The following is a 15,254-nucleotide window of genomic DNA, read 5'->3' as shown; positions in this document are numbered from 1 at the left end:
TCTAATGCAGAGAACAGAAGGCTTTGTCTTCCTAAAAGTGATTAGAAAACAAAATGATGTCATCCTAGATGCCATTTATTCCTCGAAATATCCATTCAATGTATTGCCTTCCTTTCATTCCCACCAATTCTACTCAAAGTCATAACTTTCTCACTTCTTGCCTAGGTTATTAAACTAGCTTTGTAACTAATAGCCTCTTTTCAGGAATTTAATCTTCCAGTGATGCTTCTACATTTCTACTAAATATTCTAACACTTGAATATAATCAACTGTTAAGCAAATATAATTTTTCTTAGCTGCAGGATATCTTGTGTTAACTTTTTCTGGTCTACCCTCCACCACTTTTTATTTATGTTCTGGGACCTGGGACACTTTCCTCTATGGGCTACATCAACAGACTGCCTTGCCCTCTCACTTCTAGTTGGATTTGGCAATAAGAAATACCAACAAAAGATTGAGGGAGGAAGAAGAGTGAGGGCAGGTGTTTATTCCTTCAGTTTTTTCCCAGCAGGGTTGTTGCAAGCCCATTGCATCCCTGTCTCAGAAGTCTTCTTGGTTCTGGTTCATCTTGCACTCAGTCCAAGGATTGTAAAAGTGCCCACTGTCACTTATACAGGGCACATCACAAGAACTTGTAATTTTCCTACACATGCTCAAACCTTTCTAAATGGTTTATGTATTACATTCTTCTTAAATTATCTGAGTGTGTTATCTGCTCCCTGCTAGAATCCTGATACAATGTCATGCAAATCTCTTCTTGAGCTTGGTCCTGCCTCCCTGTCTAGCATTATTTACCACCACATCCCACACCGTACTTCATGTTCCAACCATATCTAAGTGTTGTGAAATGTCTAAAAGCATGCATTCTCACACCAACATACCTTTTCATGTGTTTTTTTTTCTGCACAGAATGGCTGGGCCCATTTGGTCATCTGGTAAGCTCCTAATAGTTATTCAAAAAACTGTTGAATAAGTTCTCCTCTATGAAGTTCTTCTATGTCTTCTCCTTTAGAGAGAGAACACATCTTCAACATGCCTCCCTTTGGAAATATAAAATTATTTAATAATTATGTGTATGTCTCTCTCCCGTTTACACTGTGAAATTTGACTCTTATTTTTTTCTCTGTATCCAGCATCTATGCTGTACATACATTAGGCCAATGAATAATGTTTCATGAGTAATTAATAAAAGATCAAATGCAGTAATTAAATTTTTAACAGACTTGGGTAAGTGAACATGGCTGAAAGTGATATTTCCCCTTTGGAGCCTTCCTTAGGAATCAGACAAGACCTTCCCTTGCTAGATCTATGATTCCTACCATGTTCTTTCCCTCTATATACTCCAAGAGGCACTTTATTACCTTTTCTTTAATGCATTTATAACTTAATCTAACCTAATCTATATAATAAATTTCTTCCTGTTTTCTTGATTAGTCATATGCATTATTTTGATCATAAAACATATCTGCTTTGGTCTGTTTTGCTGGCTTTCGAGTATGACAGTTTAGAGTAATGATACTCCGTGGTCAGCCAGTCCAAAAGTCGCACAGTTGTGTGCTCTAGGAAATCTCCAAAAAGACTAAGTAAGCCACAGGAAAGAATAAGAAGGCCAGAGACTAAGGGCACATAGGTGAGTTAAGTCAGGGAAGATTCTTCAGAGTGTGTGTGCTGTGGTTTGAGGTTATGTCAATGGAAAGGGAAAAACAGAGAAAAAAATTCTGGGGCTGTCTTGACTTTGGAGTCCCCTGTGGGCAAAGTCAGAGTCATCATTCTTGCCTTGTCAAAGTCCAGTCTTTGGGAGTCAAATATTCTCATTTTTAGAAGAGACATTAACATTAAGTTTATTCAGTCATTCTCATCTAAAAACATTTTTACAATGTGAAAAAAACTAAGATAAGCTGAAAGTGTACTACAATAATGATAATAATCAACTGCTCACCTGAATCTACATTATTAAAAGATCAACTCATAGTGTGTTATGATTTTGTTTTAGTAGTTGCAATATACATTTCTCATATACTACGGTAAGTTTATATTAATATAAATGTAAATTATATAGGTCATAATGTTAGTATAAGTTTTCATTACTAATGAAATTATTATTGTTTATATTTTAAAATCATGACAAAAGAGTGTACTGCCAATTTCAGTGTAAATTTATATATTCTTAAAAATTCAAAAATTTCAGTTATAACTTTCAACAAAAAGCAATGGTAAACATGTCAATGGCCATCTTGTAAAAGCATAAATGATTTTGGACTCTATCCTAGTACTATCTGACTTTTTAAATAATAAATAAATCAATGGGATATAATCTTGTCTTCTAATTGACAAATAAGTTACAAAGTCTACGTAGCTCAATAATTATATGATGCTTGAGTCCCAGATGTGATATCCTGCAAAGTGATCACCTAGAAGTTTCTTGCACGTCTCTGGAAACAGGGAAATTATGCTTCCTTGAGGCAGCCATCTTAACTTCAGCTACTCTGAGTCAGAATGTTTTTCTCTTTTCATTGAGCCAGTGTTTATAACCACAACCTACATTAAACACTATGATTTTTCTTCAATATCTTAGGCTTCCAATTTTATACACTTGTATTCTTTCTAAGGCTGCTCTTTTATTTCATCCTTTTGTCAAAAATACATTTATTGACAGCCCATTATGTGTCAGTTATTCTAGGTGATTCGTATATATTAAAGAGTAAGACACATGCATGCTTGATGATATATTAATCTTATAGTGTAATAAGACATAATTAATCAAATAATCTCCAATATATGCATAAAATGCTGTATTGATATATGCTATGAAGAAAAATTACATTAGCCAGTTTCTACTCAGCAAAGGCTTCCCTGAGGAAACAAAACTTGACCTCCAAATACAAGTCTTCCTCAGATGCTTCAAACATCTCTTGTACTCCTCAACTTCCAGTATTGTCTCCCCGCTGAAGCTCTCCTTCTGTGATCTAATCTGAAAAACAGGACATTAAGACCTAGATTTAGACAGGCCGGGTTCAAAACATGGCTTTATTGCAGTTACTTGTAAACTGTACTACCTTGAGCACTCTTTAAAATCCCTTTTGTCCTCATTTTCCCAATATAAAATTCAGATAATAATACTTCATAGTTTTGTGAAGAAGTAATTAAGGAAAAACATATAAAGCATATAATATAGTCTCTGTAACTTAAGCATTAGCCGTAATCCTCACTGCTATTTCTCATGATTTTGAATTCTCTGAGTCCATCACTCTAAAAACTACGTATTCCTCTCTCTATAGAGAAAACTTCATTTAGTTCTTCAAGTTAAAACACATTTGCCTTTCTTGAGTCCATAACACAAGACTTAGGGCACTGTGGTTTCACCCTCTTCTAATTTGAGTACTTTCTCCAAAGATATTTAAGACTGGTCCTTGGTTAGTAGGATTAGGTGAACTCCGATAAGATATGAAATGGAATGATTCCCCAACAATCCCAAATTCATCAATATGCTAATATCATTGAGATCTCCTCATTAATTTCCCTCAGGGCCAAGGAACCATTGTGACATTTTGGGTCCTTCAACACAAAAGAAGCAAGCGTGTTCCATGCTGCCACTAACAGCTAAGTAAGGATAAAGAAATGCTTATCTTATTTCTGTTCAGGGAAGAATTTCTACTAGGGTGTTTAATGAGGCAGTCACCTGATATTGCCCTGAAAACAAACAAACAAACAAAGAAACAAACAAACAAACAAACAAAAAACAGAACCTGGGGATGCTGGAGCAAGGATTTCTAGCTTGGTGGGATCCTAAGGTTTCTGCACACAAACTTCCAGGATTATCTACATGGAGGAAATTAGATACAGGGGGTACCAGCTATGCTCTGAAACTGGTCAGACTGGTGAGTTTGCTGATCCTCTGGGCTTTCTAGGGACACGGTGAGGGTCCTGGGTACTCAGGAACAAAATTACTTACTTACAAATATATGTAGCTTTACTCCTGCCTGGTTAGCCTGACTGATACGAGTAAGAGCCAAATCCAACTACTGTGCTTCACTATACCAACCATTTTACTATTCATATGTACCTCATAACGTTATGTTGTATGCCTTAAATACACACAATTTATTAACACTTATTTAAAAAAATAAAAAAGGAAATCTGCTTTTATCATTATTTTTAAAAAGGCTGCTCGTAGAGATCCATTTGACTGACTTGCCTTGAGCCCATAAAGGAAAGCAACAAGAGACTAAAATCTCTAATTGCAGCAGAGACTACTCAGGTGCCAAGCAAATAAGGACTTACTGATTATAAATTTTGGTGTGCATTAAGGCTGCCTGAATACCTGAGGGATTCAAGAAACTCTATTTTCTATAATGGAGTCAGAGGGCAGTCTGAGATGACCTCCAGAGTGGTCAAGGACATCAATATCTCTGTATGATTGTTGTCCGTCTCTATCCTCCCATCTCTATGCAGAACTGACCTCGACCTTATTTTCTATCTACCTCATCCATTTACACATTTAACACTTACCCCAGCCTTGGTAGTCAACAACACTTGAGAAGTCTTGATCCAGCACAAATAGCATAGCTCCTGGATCTGAGGTATGGTCCCATTTATCTCCACCCTGTGAAGGCTTTTTTTTTTTTTTTTCTGGTCCAGGGAGGATGTGTTGTGCCTCAGAGCACTAATGGCCCCAGCTGCCAAAAGTAGACATGAATTTACAAATAAAATCTCTGAGGACACGCACCAGTTATGTCAGGGTCTTCTTTGAAAAGCTGAGCATTTTGTAAGGCAAATAAAAGGGTCACCCTGGTCCTGCACTCATGGATTAATAGTAGCCCAATTGCACCAGTCTGTTAGGGAGAAGGTAGGGGCCATGGAATGAGGATATAAAAGGAAGATGTGTATCTTGAATTAAAATTTGCATAGTTTCCTTTTATTGCCTAATCTAATAACACGTATCACCTGTTTTCAAGAATAGAATCACTCTGCCTTCTAAATTTTTCCAGGGTGACCTTGAGCTTTTCTTTATTTCTCTTTAACATTTTTGTGTGTTTATTAGAGTAACTCTTTGTTTTTTCTCTTTCATTTAATTATACCAGATGATAAGCTGCTTAACTAAACGTACTGCTAGTTATGGTTCAGTGTGAAAATACATAGTTTTCTCATAATCCACAGAGGAAATGACATGTTGGCAGTTGTTGCTATACAAATCAGGAGTTCAGAGAAAAGTTTCACACTGGAGTTATACAAAAATGATGTAAAATACTGCTGATATGTCAAGGAATAAGAAGACTGAGACTACTGCTTAGCAATTGCAGTCATTATTGACCTTGACGAGAACAGAATTGTACAGTGTGTTTTTCTGAAAGTTTTTGCTTTCGTTTAGGTTCAAAGGATTCATTGGTAAAAGAAACCACTTGTCACACTAATAAGCCAGTTTATGATGTTTATCAAGCTACAGCAATAAGCAAGTAAGCAAAGAAAGCAAAATTAAGCAGGCATATTAAAAAAAGAAAAGAAAAAAAATTAAACAGTGTTTGCATCACCAAACTGGGGAAACACCTACATCCAGATCCAAGCAGTGCTGGGAAGTCCTGTGAACAGCGATCTGGAGTCCCAGTTGGGTTTGCCACAGGCAGTGGGTTTACTCCACAGGCGAGACTTCAGAGGGTGGTTTGAGGAAATCCTGCTTATATCACCCAGCCACAGACTGATAACATTAGTCTGTGTGCAAACATGCAGCTGTGGTTATTTTATTAATGCTTGGATCTTTTCTCACAAGTCTTTGGGGAGTTCTTCGGCACTGGGAACTGGCCAGGTTCCCAAGGTCCAACAAGCTCCAGGGCTTACTTTCCTTCTTATCTGATGTTTACTAAGCACCTATCCTGTATGCCTGCACACAGTTTCTGAGAGTCTGGCACACAGCCTATGTGGGGTCATTTTGCAGTCAGAGGCCTAGCGATGCCTCTGAAGCCTGAAAAAGACTATAAGCCTTAATTTTCCCAACACAATGGTAATATGAAGTTTGAGTAGGGGTGAGGTAAAGAGAAAATGGGAGAGAAGAATTAGAAACAGTAAATATAGATAACTCTTTCAAGAAGCTATACTGAAAAGGAAAGTAGAGAATTGAGGGTAATAGCTGAGAGAGAACTGGAGTTAAGAAATGATTTTAACATGAGAAAAGTATAACCAAGTGTTTATGATGATGGAGAAATCGAAATGAGAGTGAAAACTGATAATCAAGAATGAGGAGAGAATTTCTGGGTTCATGTCTTCAAACACAATGTGAGTGGAGAGGTAGATTTAGGTAGGGTTGCTGTGTTGCTGAAAAAGCACAATAAAGTGTGTGTGTAGGTGTGTGGGTGTGCACATGTGTGTTAGAGAGGGAAGGAGAGAGAGAGAGAGAGAGAGAGAGAGACAGAGACAGAGAAAGAATATTTGCATTAAAGAGTAATTTTAAGAATAGACCATAAAATTCATGCTGGTAAGCAGGAGAATTAAGAAATGAGGAAAATGAAGAAATATGAAAGGGCAGTAGGATCAATTTATTGTCAGTGCCTTGAAGTTGAAAGTTCGTTGAATTGGGATTTAAGAGAAAGTGACCTGAAAAAATAGGAGGTGATGGGTGAGGGACTAAAATTTAGATTATTAATAATTTGAATATATTTGCTTAAATACAAATTCTAAGGTATTTTCAAGGAATTAAGTAGATGAAGTAGGGTGGTCAAGATCTTTGGAGGAAACCTCAGAGTACTAAGAATGAAATTATTCCAGTTATCTACTGTTGCATAACAAATTACTCCACACCTAGTACTTTTAAAGCAATTTATTATCATGTCTATTCTATAGATTTACTGGGATCGGCTGAGTGTTTCTCTCACGTGGCTATAGTCAGATATAAGGTGGAGTTGTAGTCATTTCTAAGCTTGACATGAATTTGTGCAGTTGATGCTGGCTGTTAACTAGGAGCTCAGCCAGAACTGTCAACCACATGGCTTCTCCATGTGGCTTGGGATTCTCACAGCATGGTGGCCATGCTCTAGAGAGTGTCCAAAAGTAAATGTTCAAAGATACCAATAAGGAAGTTATTAGGTTTTTTATAATCTTGCCTCAAGTGTCCTGAAATGTCACATGTATTTCTCAAGGAAAATGCTGAGACCAAATCAGAAAAAAGGGAGGGGAATTAGACTGCACTTCTTAAAGAAGTGGCATGTTTTTATTGCAGACAAATATATGGAATGCAAGATATTGCTTTGTCCATCTTTGGAAGATAAAACTGGTAATGATCCACCTTCTTGCCAAAATAATACATACCTCCTTCTAGATCAAAATATATTTACCTCTTCTCTAAGACCTCAAAATCTCATTCCCATTATGTAATTAGTCCAAAGCCCAGGATCTCAGTCTCTAAATCAGGACAAAGTATGAATATAGCTCCTTGGATTCGATTTCTTGTGCACAGCTTCTAAAATGCAGCTCCTCTAGATTTGAAAACCTTTGAAGTAAATAAATGAGCTATCTGATGCCTACACATCAACATACAATGGTGATACAAATATTGGATAACTGCAATAGATACATGTTAAATAGTGGAAGAGACACGTAACAAGTGACTTGTCCATTGTAATTCTAAAATCCAGCCAGGCATATATGTCCAGTTTGTAGATAAGAACCCAAACCTTCTCCCTGGAAATGATTCTCTGTGGTTTGGCTTCAACCTCTGACTCAATATTTTATGTCATCTTTGTTTTTCAATGAGGAATAACCTGTACTTACGTCTTTCTCAGCCTGATTCCTGCTTAAGGAAGTTGAAAACCCAAAGACTTCTTTTCATTTCACAATGACAATTTCCCTTTTAGTCCAAGCTGATGATGCTTACATCTGTATGTTTTTGTCTATGATTTATTTTTTAGGGTTTACTCCATTAGAGAAAAGTCACACTTGCAAATATCTTCCACTTGTCTTCTGTCTGATTTTGGCTGAGAGTTATGGAATTCTGGGTTAATATTTTAAAGATTCTTGGAAGCTTCTTTGTCTAATTGAAGAGGTTTATAAGGTGCACCCTTAAATATTTTTCTAGTCTTAGCAAAGGATCTTATAGACTCATCTTAGAAATAATGCTACATCCCAAGGCCATTTTTTACTTTGAGAGTCTTTTGTCATTTGGAGAGGCTGGGAGTAAAAGGAGCCAACTTTTTATTTAAGCCAAGATAGTTATGACTCCTTTGTATTTATTCTAAATTCTACTTGAAGAGTGAACAATTTCATTTTTACTTCCTATATCTTAATCTATATCTTACCATTTGTAGCATAAAAACAATGTTGGTACTTTCAGTATTCTGCTTCAAAATTTCTTTGGCCAAATGTATCAGTTTTCTAGGCATATTTTCTATTTTCCATATTACTACCACAGATAGCTGAAGTCTCAATTGGACTGGATGACCAAGATGAGCTTACTGCCGTAACTTGCAGGTGTTGTCTGGGACCTCAGTTGGGGACATCCACTAGAATATTTAGACACGGCTTATCTATGTTGCTTGGGATGCTCACAGCATGGTAGCTGGATTCTAAAGGAAGCATACTAAGATCAACCATTTCAAGAAACCTACGTGGAAACTGCAAAGATTTTTATGACATAACCTCAGATGTCCCAGAATGTCACTTACACTGAATGCGATTTCTCAAGGATTCTTAAGTCCAGCCCAGATTCAAGAAAAGGTGGTTTACCATTTGCAACAACATGGATGAGCCTGGAGAAACTTATGTTGTGTGAAATAAGCAAAACACACAGGGATAAATACCACATGTACTCACTCATATGTCGGAGATAAGAGAGAAGGAAGGAAGGAAAGAAAGACCACAGTAGAGCATTGGACTTACAGAGGGAGAGAACATTCCTTGGGCTACAAAGTGGAGTGGGGAGGAAAGAGGGAGGGAGAGGGATGTTGGGGATAATTGGGTGGGGGACATGGGGTACAAATGCAATTTGTAGTAATAGGCACTCTGCCAGTATGAATCTGGCCCTCACATCATGGGCACGAGGGGTGACAATCAGCTTTATATCCATGAATATTCATTAAAAAAAGAAAAAAAAGAGGGATTAAACTCTCACTATTGATGTGGGAATGGCAAAAAGTTTACACTGTGGAAAACCGTGGAAGATGGAAGATGTCTTTGTAAATTACAATCTTCCACATCGTGTTATTAAAGGGAATCTACATGGACACCAAGAATCATGACAAAAGTTCCTTTGTTTTTTGAGAAAACTACATGGTGAAAGAAGCCAAAAATCTTCAAAGAAGGAAGAATCACCCAGGCTGAGACGATAACTGCAAGAAGTAGAGCTAATTTATAATATATTTTGATGATGTGAGATTTAAAGTTGGAAAGTTTTAGGATGGATGAATAATATTAGTCAAGAAGCAGTTACATGGAGCATAAAGGAGAGCTGTGTTCCTTTAGACCCAGAAAATTGCTACAGTAACCAAATCTATGCGTTTCCTAAAGGACCAGAACTTGTCAGATCTGGAAGGAAACAATTTTTCCTAGGTATCAAAATTACCTAGAAAACTGTTCAAGAATACAGAGGTCAATTGAAGTAAGACAGAGCCTGAAACTTTGCATTTTTACCAAGTTCCCCAAGGTGATTCTGATGCCCACTCAAGTTTGAGAACCACTTTCTAGATGATCATTTTTTTTCGAAGGATTCTTAAAAGAGGGTAATCATTTGCTGTTATCTTTACCAACTTTCATCTGGAAAGTGCCCTGTAGGTATCCCAAGTTGTGAGGCCTTTATTCATCTCTTTTAACCCATGTAAGACTTATCTGTCTACATTATGTATGATTGACATGCTATCCTATAAGTTGAAGAGGATATAAATTCCCTCTGCCCTATCTAATCATGCAAACATGTCCTCTTCAACCTTTATTTTGCTTCTCTAGACATCTACCTGCTCCTTCTGTCTCACTGCTTCCCATAACACACAGTGGATTTCTAGAATTTCATGTAAATTTAAATCAACATTGTAGGTATTCCAGCTTTTAAAAAGTTAGAAGCACTCCAAAATCAATACAGTTATATGTTTCATTTTGTTTTTCCCAAGCTTTTAAATTCATGTCACTTGTTCTCTTTAGGGAAGAACAGGAGGATGATTTTGTCCTGAATCTGTTTGGTCTTCACCCCGTAGATGATTGGATTGAGTGCGGGAGGAATGGCTACATAGAGGTTGGCAAACAGTATGTGAAAAGATCGAGGAATATTGTGACCAAAACGGTGGGTCAGGACAGAGAATATGGCTGGTGTGTAGAATATAAGACTGACACAAACATGGGAACCACATGTGCTGAGGGCTTTCTGGCGAGCGTCCCTGGATGGAAGGTTAAAGATAGTACGGAGGATGAGAGTGTAGGAGACTCCAGTGAGGATCAGGTCTGACATGACAGTCATTACAGGCACAGCAAAACCATACCAAATATTGATGGAGATGTCTGCACAGGCAAGCCGGGCAATGCCTATGTGTTCACAGTATGTGTGGGGAATGATGCGTGTTCGGCAGAAAGGCAGTCGCTTTAATAGGAACACACATGGGAAGATGATACAAAAGCTTCTGCTGATAATACCCATCACAATCTTAGTAATAATCTGACGAGTGAGAATAGTGGTGTATCTTAGGGGGAAGCAAATGGCAACATAGCGATCAAATGCCATGGCCAGCAGAATGGCAGAGTCCATTGCAAAGCTGTAGTGGAGAAAGAACATCTGGATAAGACATCCAGAAAAGGTGATTTCCTGAGGACCCAGCCAGAAGATGCTGAATGTTTTGGGTACACATGTATTAGACAAGATGAGATCTGTAGCTGCGAGCATGGAGAGGAAGAAGAACATGGGCTGATGCAGGCTGCGCTCCATGGAAATTAGGAGGAGAAGGACACTATTGCCTGCAAGAGCCACAAGGTAGATAATAAAGAAAGGAATCCCAATCCAGATGTGATACTGCTCCAGCCCTGGGACTCCCAGTAGGATAAATAGGCCTGGATTGAAGCTGCTGAAGTTGAATGGGGCCGTCATGGTCATGGATTGGATGTGTCTAATAAATTGAAAATAGAAAATTCATGGCTGATTGTTACAATAATCTACAGACATCTGCTTATCATCTTTCTCCAATATCATCCCATCACTTTCAGCTCTAGGAAATGATAAACTATCCCTCTTTTCTTCTCTTTGCTAGTGAATATCCACCAAACTTTCACTCACAGTTTTAAGCTGTAATAGAAGCGGTATTGAGATAATACTTTCCTAGAGACACAAGTCACATAACTCTGAATTCAGTCCTACCTGCCTACCAGCAACTTAAGAAGTTTTCTAAGAAAATGTGGGTATAAAATAATATTATTAAGAGACCCACTTAATTACGAGTCAGAAATTTGGAGCAAAATTCAATGTGAAATACCAGCCCTGGGGAATTGTAATAATGATCATATAAGGTCACAAGAGGCTTAACAAAGGCTGATTAAATATCTAAAACCTAAGCAAACAGTGCAGTCTGTTTTCTTCCTTGTTCCTCCCACCACATTAACATCTGCTCTGGTTCTCATTATTGTTATAGAAAACTTCGCCAACAGTACAAGGGAGCAAAGGACATTCGTCCCTAAAATGTGAGGTTTAGGTGGTTCAGTTATTTATTTATTTCGCAGCTGGCCAGTACTGGAATCCAAACCTGTGACCCTAGTGTTACCAGCACCGAGCTCTCTCAAGATTTAAGTAGTTTAATCTGCTCCTTCAGACATTCCTAGGTTGGAGAAATTTTTAAGAAAATATAGTCCTCAATAACTTACTATATACCAGACTTGTCTCCTTGAAAGAAGATAGAACCCCTCCTCCTAACCCTCAAAGAATACAAATCCCCAGAAGGGGAGCCCAGTGTCCTGGCAACATTATGCAATGACATTCTGACCCACGTGTGATCCATTCAATAATACATTTTTGTGAGACCTCATTGGAACAGTTGAATCCTTCTGCCCAAACTCGTCTATTTTGTGACATTATACACAATTCTTTTTCTCCAACCTTAAAAGTCACTTTTTTTTTTCTTTCTCTCTGTCCCATGAGGGTTGCAATTCTTCAGTGTTCTATCCAGGCCTGCTGCTCTCTTGGTGGAAAAAGTCCACCTGGGTGATCTCTGTAACTGCCAAGGCTTTAACCTCTATGTTGAAGATTCTGAAGTTTTAAAAAAAATCTTATGATATTCCTCTCTCCTCAGTTTTGACATTACTTGTACTATGCCTATTATTTTCACTTAGAAATCCCTCAGGTGCATTCAGCTCAGCATGTTCTAAACTATTCCATTTGTCTTCTATTTCCCCAATCCTGTGTTTTCCTACAATGTTTTCCAACTCAGCAAATGCCAGTACAACAAAATCATTTTCTCAGTCTAGAATCTTTGAAGCTATCTTAGTCATGTCTCCCTCACACTCACTCTCCTTCTCTTCTAAACACTTATCATATTACAAATATTCACTCTCCGAGTATTTCTATGTTACAGCCACTTATTACTACCCCTACATTAACTCCCTTATCCTACATACCATCTACTCTCACCAAGACCTCTACATAGATCTCCTAACTCAAATGCATCCATTTTCCTTGAGCAACTAAAAGTTGAGAAAGGAGCCAGAAACAATATATAGAAAATAAAAATAATATTTTAAAACTATCTCCTGATGTAGTCCTTGTGGTTTACCTCTCATTAAGGCTGACCCTGGAAATAGAGGCTTCCTGTTCCCGAAGAAAGGAAGATGTGACATAGGGTCTATCCAAAAAGGAAATGGAAAGCCTATCACTTCCAGATAGGAAGAAATAGCAAGGCTAGCATTCAGCGACAGCGGATTTTGTCTGTGCTCAAATCTAGGTAAGGTCTATTTCATTATCAATAGATTCAGTTACAGAGGCAAATACATTAAGAGGCTTCAATTAGAATTCAGAACACAAGACCCAAGGTTTTCTAGTCACCACCAAAATCTGTGGGTAAGCTGCCTTCCCCACATCACCTATTGTGTAGATGATATCTACGGGAAGAAAAGACAAATGGAAATTGGAAGAACAAACCGTTATAAAGAGAAACTAAATGAGAGACAATAAACCCCATGACAAAAGTACCGTAATTAATGACTATTCCAAAAAAAGTTGGAATTATTATATATAATATTATATATAATATATTAATCTAATTAATATTAAACTATTAATATTAACTATTAATATAATACATTAATATTTAAGGTATTCCTACAGATTACTAAGGCTTTGATCCAGTAGAAAAATTGTCAATGGATGCAAACAATCAAGTTGTATTAAAAAAAAAACAACTCTAGTCTTTAATATATGTATAGAATATTCTCCATCTCTTAAATAATTCAATTCAATAAAAAAATGGATAAGGTGCATTATTTATCAGATTAGCAAAGACTTAAAAAGAATGCTAATATCATTGATGATACCCAGTTCTGTGAAGAGTGTAAGAAAATAAGAATTATTAAAACTATTTTAGAATAATTTACTATAAAATAATTCTTAGAGACTAACTTGGCAATATGTATAAAAATATAAAATTGACATATGCTTATACATTGACAAATATAGAAATGTTTCCAAGTTTAAAAAACTAAAGTTATGCAAATAAAAAAGACATAAGGGTAGTTACTGCTGCAACATTTATAACATGAATTTGAATAAAATAAAACATGGAAAATAAAAATTGAAAAGCTGTCATCCATGTAAATTTTAACAGGAGAACTATTTAAAAATTTGTGTTATGCTCACATAATAGAAAAGTATGTAACCTTTAAAAAGAATGAGAGTAAATCTATGTGTATGGGAATTAAAAGATGCCAAAATATATTTAAGTAAAAAAAGGCAAATTATAACACCATGCTAGTATATGTTATTAGTGTTGATTTGGTGTTCATGGTGGTATTTGCATTTAAAAGCCTAGAAGAATACATGTCAACTATTCTGAGTGATATTTAAGGGGTGATCTCTTTAGGATGAAGTGGAGAAGAAAATTTGAATGATTTTTAACTTTAACATAAATATAAAATTTAACTTTTAACTTCATATAAATGTAATTTGTTTTAAAAAACAAGCTTTTGTTAGAAGAGTAAAAATAATTGCTGACAAGTTAATCATAATCCACCTAGGATTTAAATTTAACTGGTAACATGATTTCAGAATATATTTTTTAAGAATAAAACAGTTAAAAATATGTAAGAAAAGTGTTTTACATACTAGTAGAGAAGTGTATCATGCCCTTTATGTGTTAAACATAAAGGGCATGATTAAATTGAATATATTTATTAAATGTATAACTACATATAATTAACTAAACATGTAATTAAATTACATAGTGTTTTTCTGTTTCAAGAATAAATATTCCTAAAGAGAAAAGTATATAGCCCCAAAATTGGCTGTAATTTTTATAATACTATGTGCAATCGGAGAAATTAAAATCAGTGAAAAAATGCTAAATTATTCGACAAATGGTTTGGAAATAATTTGCCATCTATTGTAGAAAAATTGTATCTAGATCCAAAATTCACACTAAGTAAAATAAAATTCCTCATAAATCGAAAACATACATGTAAATCAAATTACAAAAAACCTCCAAATTGTATTAAGTAGAGTATCTATCTGAAATCCGTATAAGAATGAGGATTTTAAGAAGTATATTTAAGCAAATAAATAAGATACAAATATTAAGTAAGGTAGAAAGACAAAACCGTAAATATAGACTAGAAAATAGCACCAGGGCCAAATCAAATGGCAAAACTTCAAAAAGTAACAGAAGCTGCTTAAGATGAAAAATTTCAGTCTTTAACAAATTATTGATAAATGAGAAATTATTAATCTAAGCATATTAAATCCCCAAACTGGAAGTTAATAATTTTCAAAAGAGAAAAAAGAAGCAAATGTAATTAGTGGAATATAGTCTCTAAAGTCACAAGTGAATTATATAAACATGATGATTTCAATTAAGATAAGAAGACAAAAAATAAAGTTTCTAATGATAAAGAAAATATATTTTCTAATGATAATGGTATTTTACAAGTTATTCAACGTTTTGACAATCAAAGTAAAATTGATGATCTTTAGAAAAATATAAATTAACAAATATTATTCATCAATAATTAGAAAACCTAAAAAGACCAATTTATATGAAATAAAAAGAAAAGGTTATCAGAGACTATCTCTCTCCAAAAGATGCATATAGAAAAAA

General features: G+C 35.8%; 1 protein-coding gene across 1 annotated transcript; it reads right to left on the bottom strand.

Moving 5' to 3' along the window:
• Window positions 1–10,099: 10,099 nt before the first annotated feature.
• On the bottom strand, window positions 10,100–11,056 carry LOC134376926 (olfactory receptor 52H1-like). The gene has a single exon (XM_063095504.1). It carries the CDS (start codon window positions 11,054–11,056, stop codon window positions 10,100–10,102), a length of 957 nt encoding a protein of 318 aa, XP_062951574.1.
• Between the last annotated feature and the right edge of the window lie 4,198 nt (window positions 11,057–15,254).

Source organism: Cynocephalus volans, chromosome 4 (genome assembly GCF_027409185.1).
Source record: "Cynocephalus volans isolate mCynVol1 chromosome 4, mCynVol1.pri, whole genome shotgun sequence".
NCBI classification, from domain to species: Eukaryota; Metazoa; Chordata; class Mammalia; order Dermoptera; family Cynocephalidae; genus Cynocephalus; species Cynocephalus volans.
Note: the sequence above shows the minus strand (reverse complement) of the source record. Positions and strands in the feature narration are given on the sequence as shown.

Bases quoted from the DNA above. Each gene is read 5' to 3' on its own strand.
- LOC134376926 (XM_063095504.1), bottom strand. From the start codon at position 11,056: ATGACCATGACGGCCCCATTCAACTTCAGCAGCTTCAATCCAGGCCTA.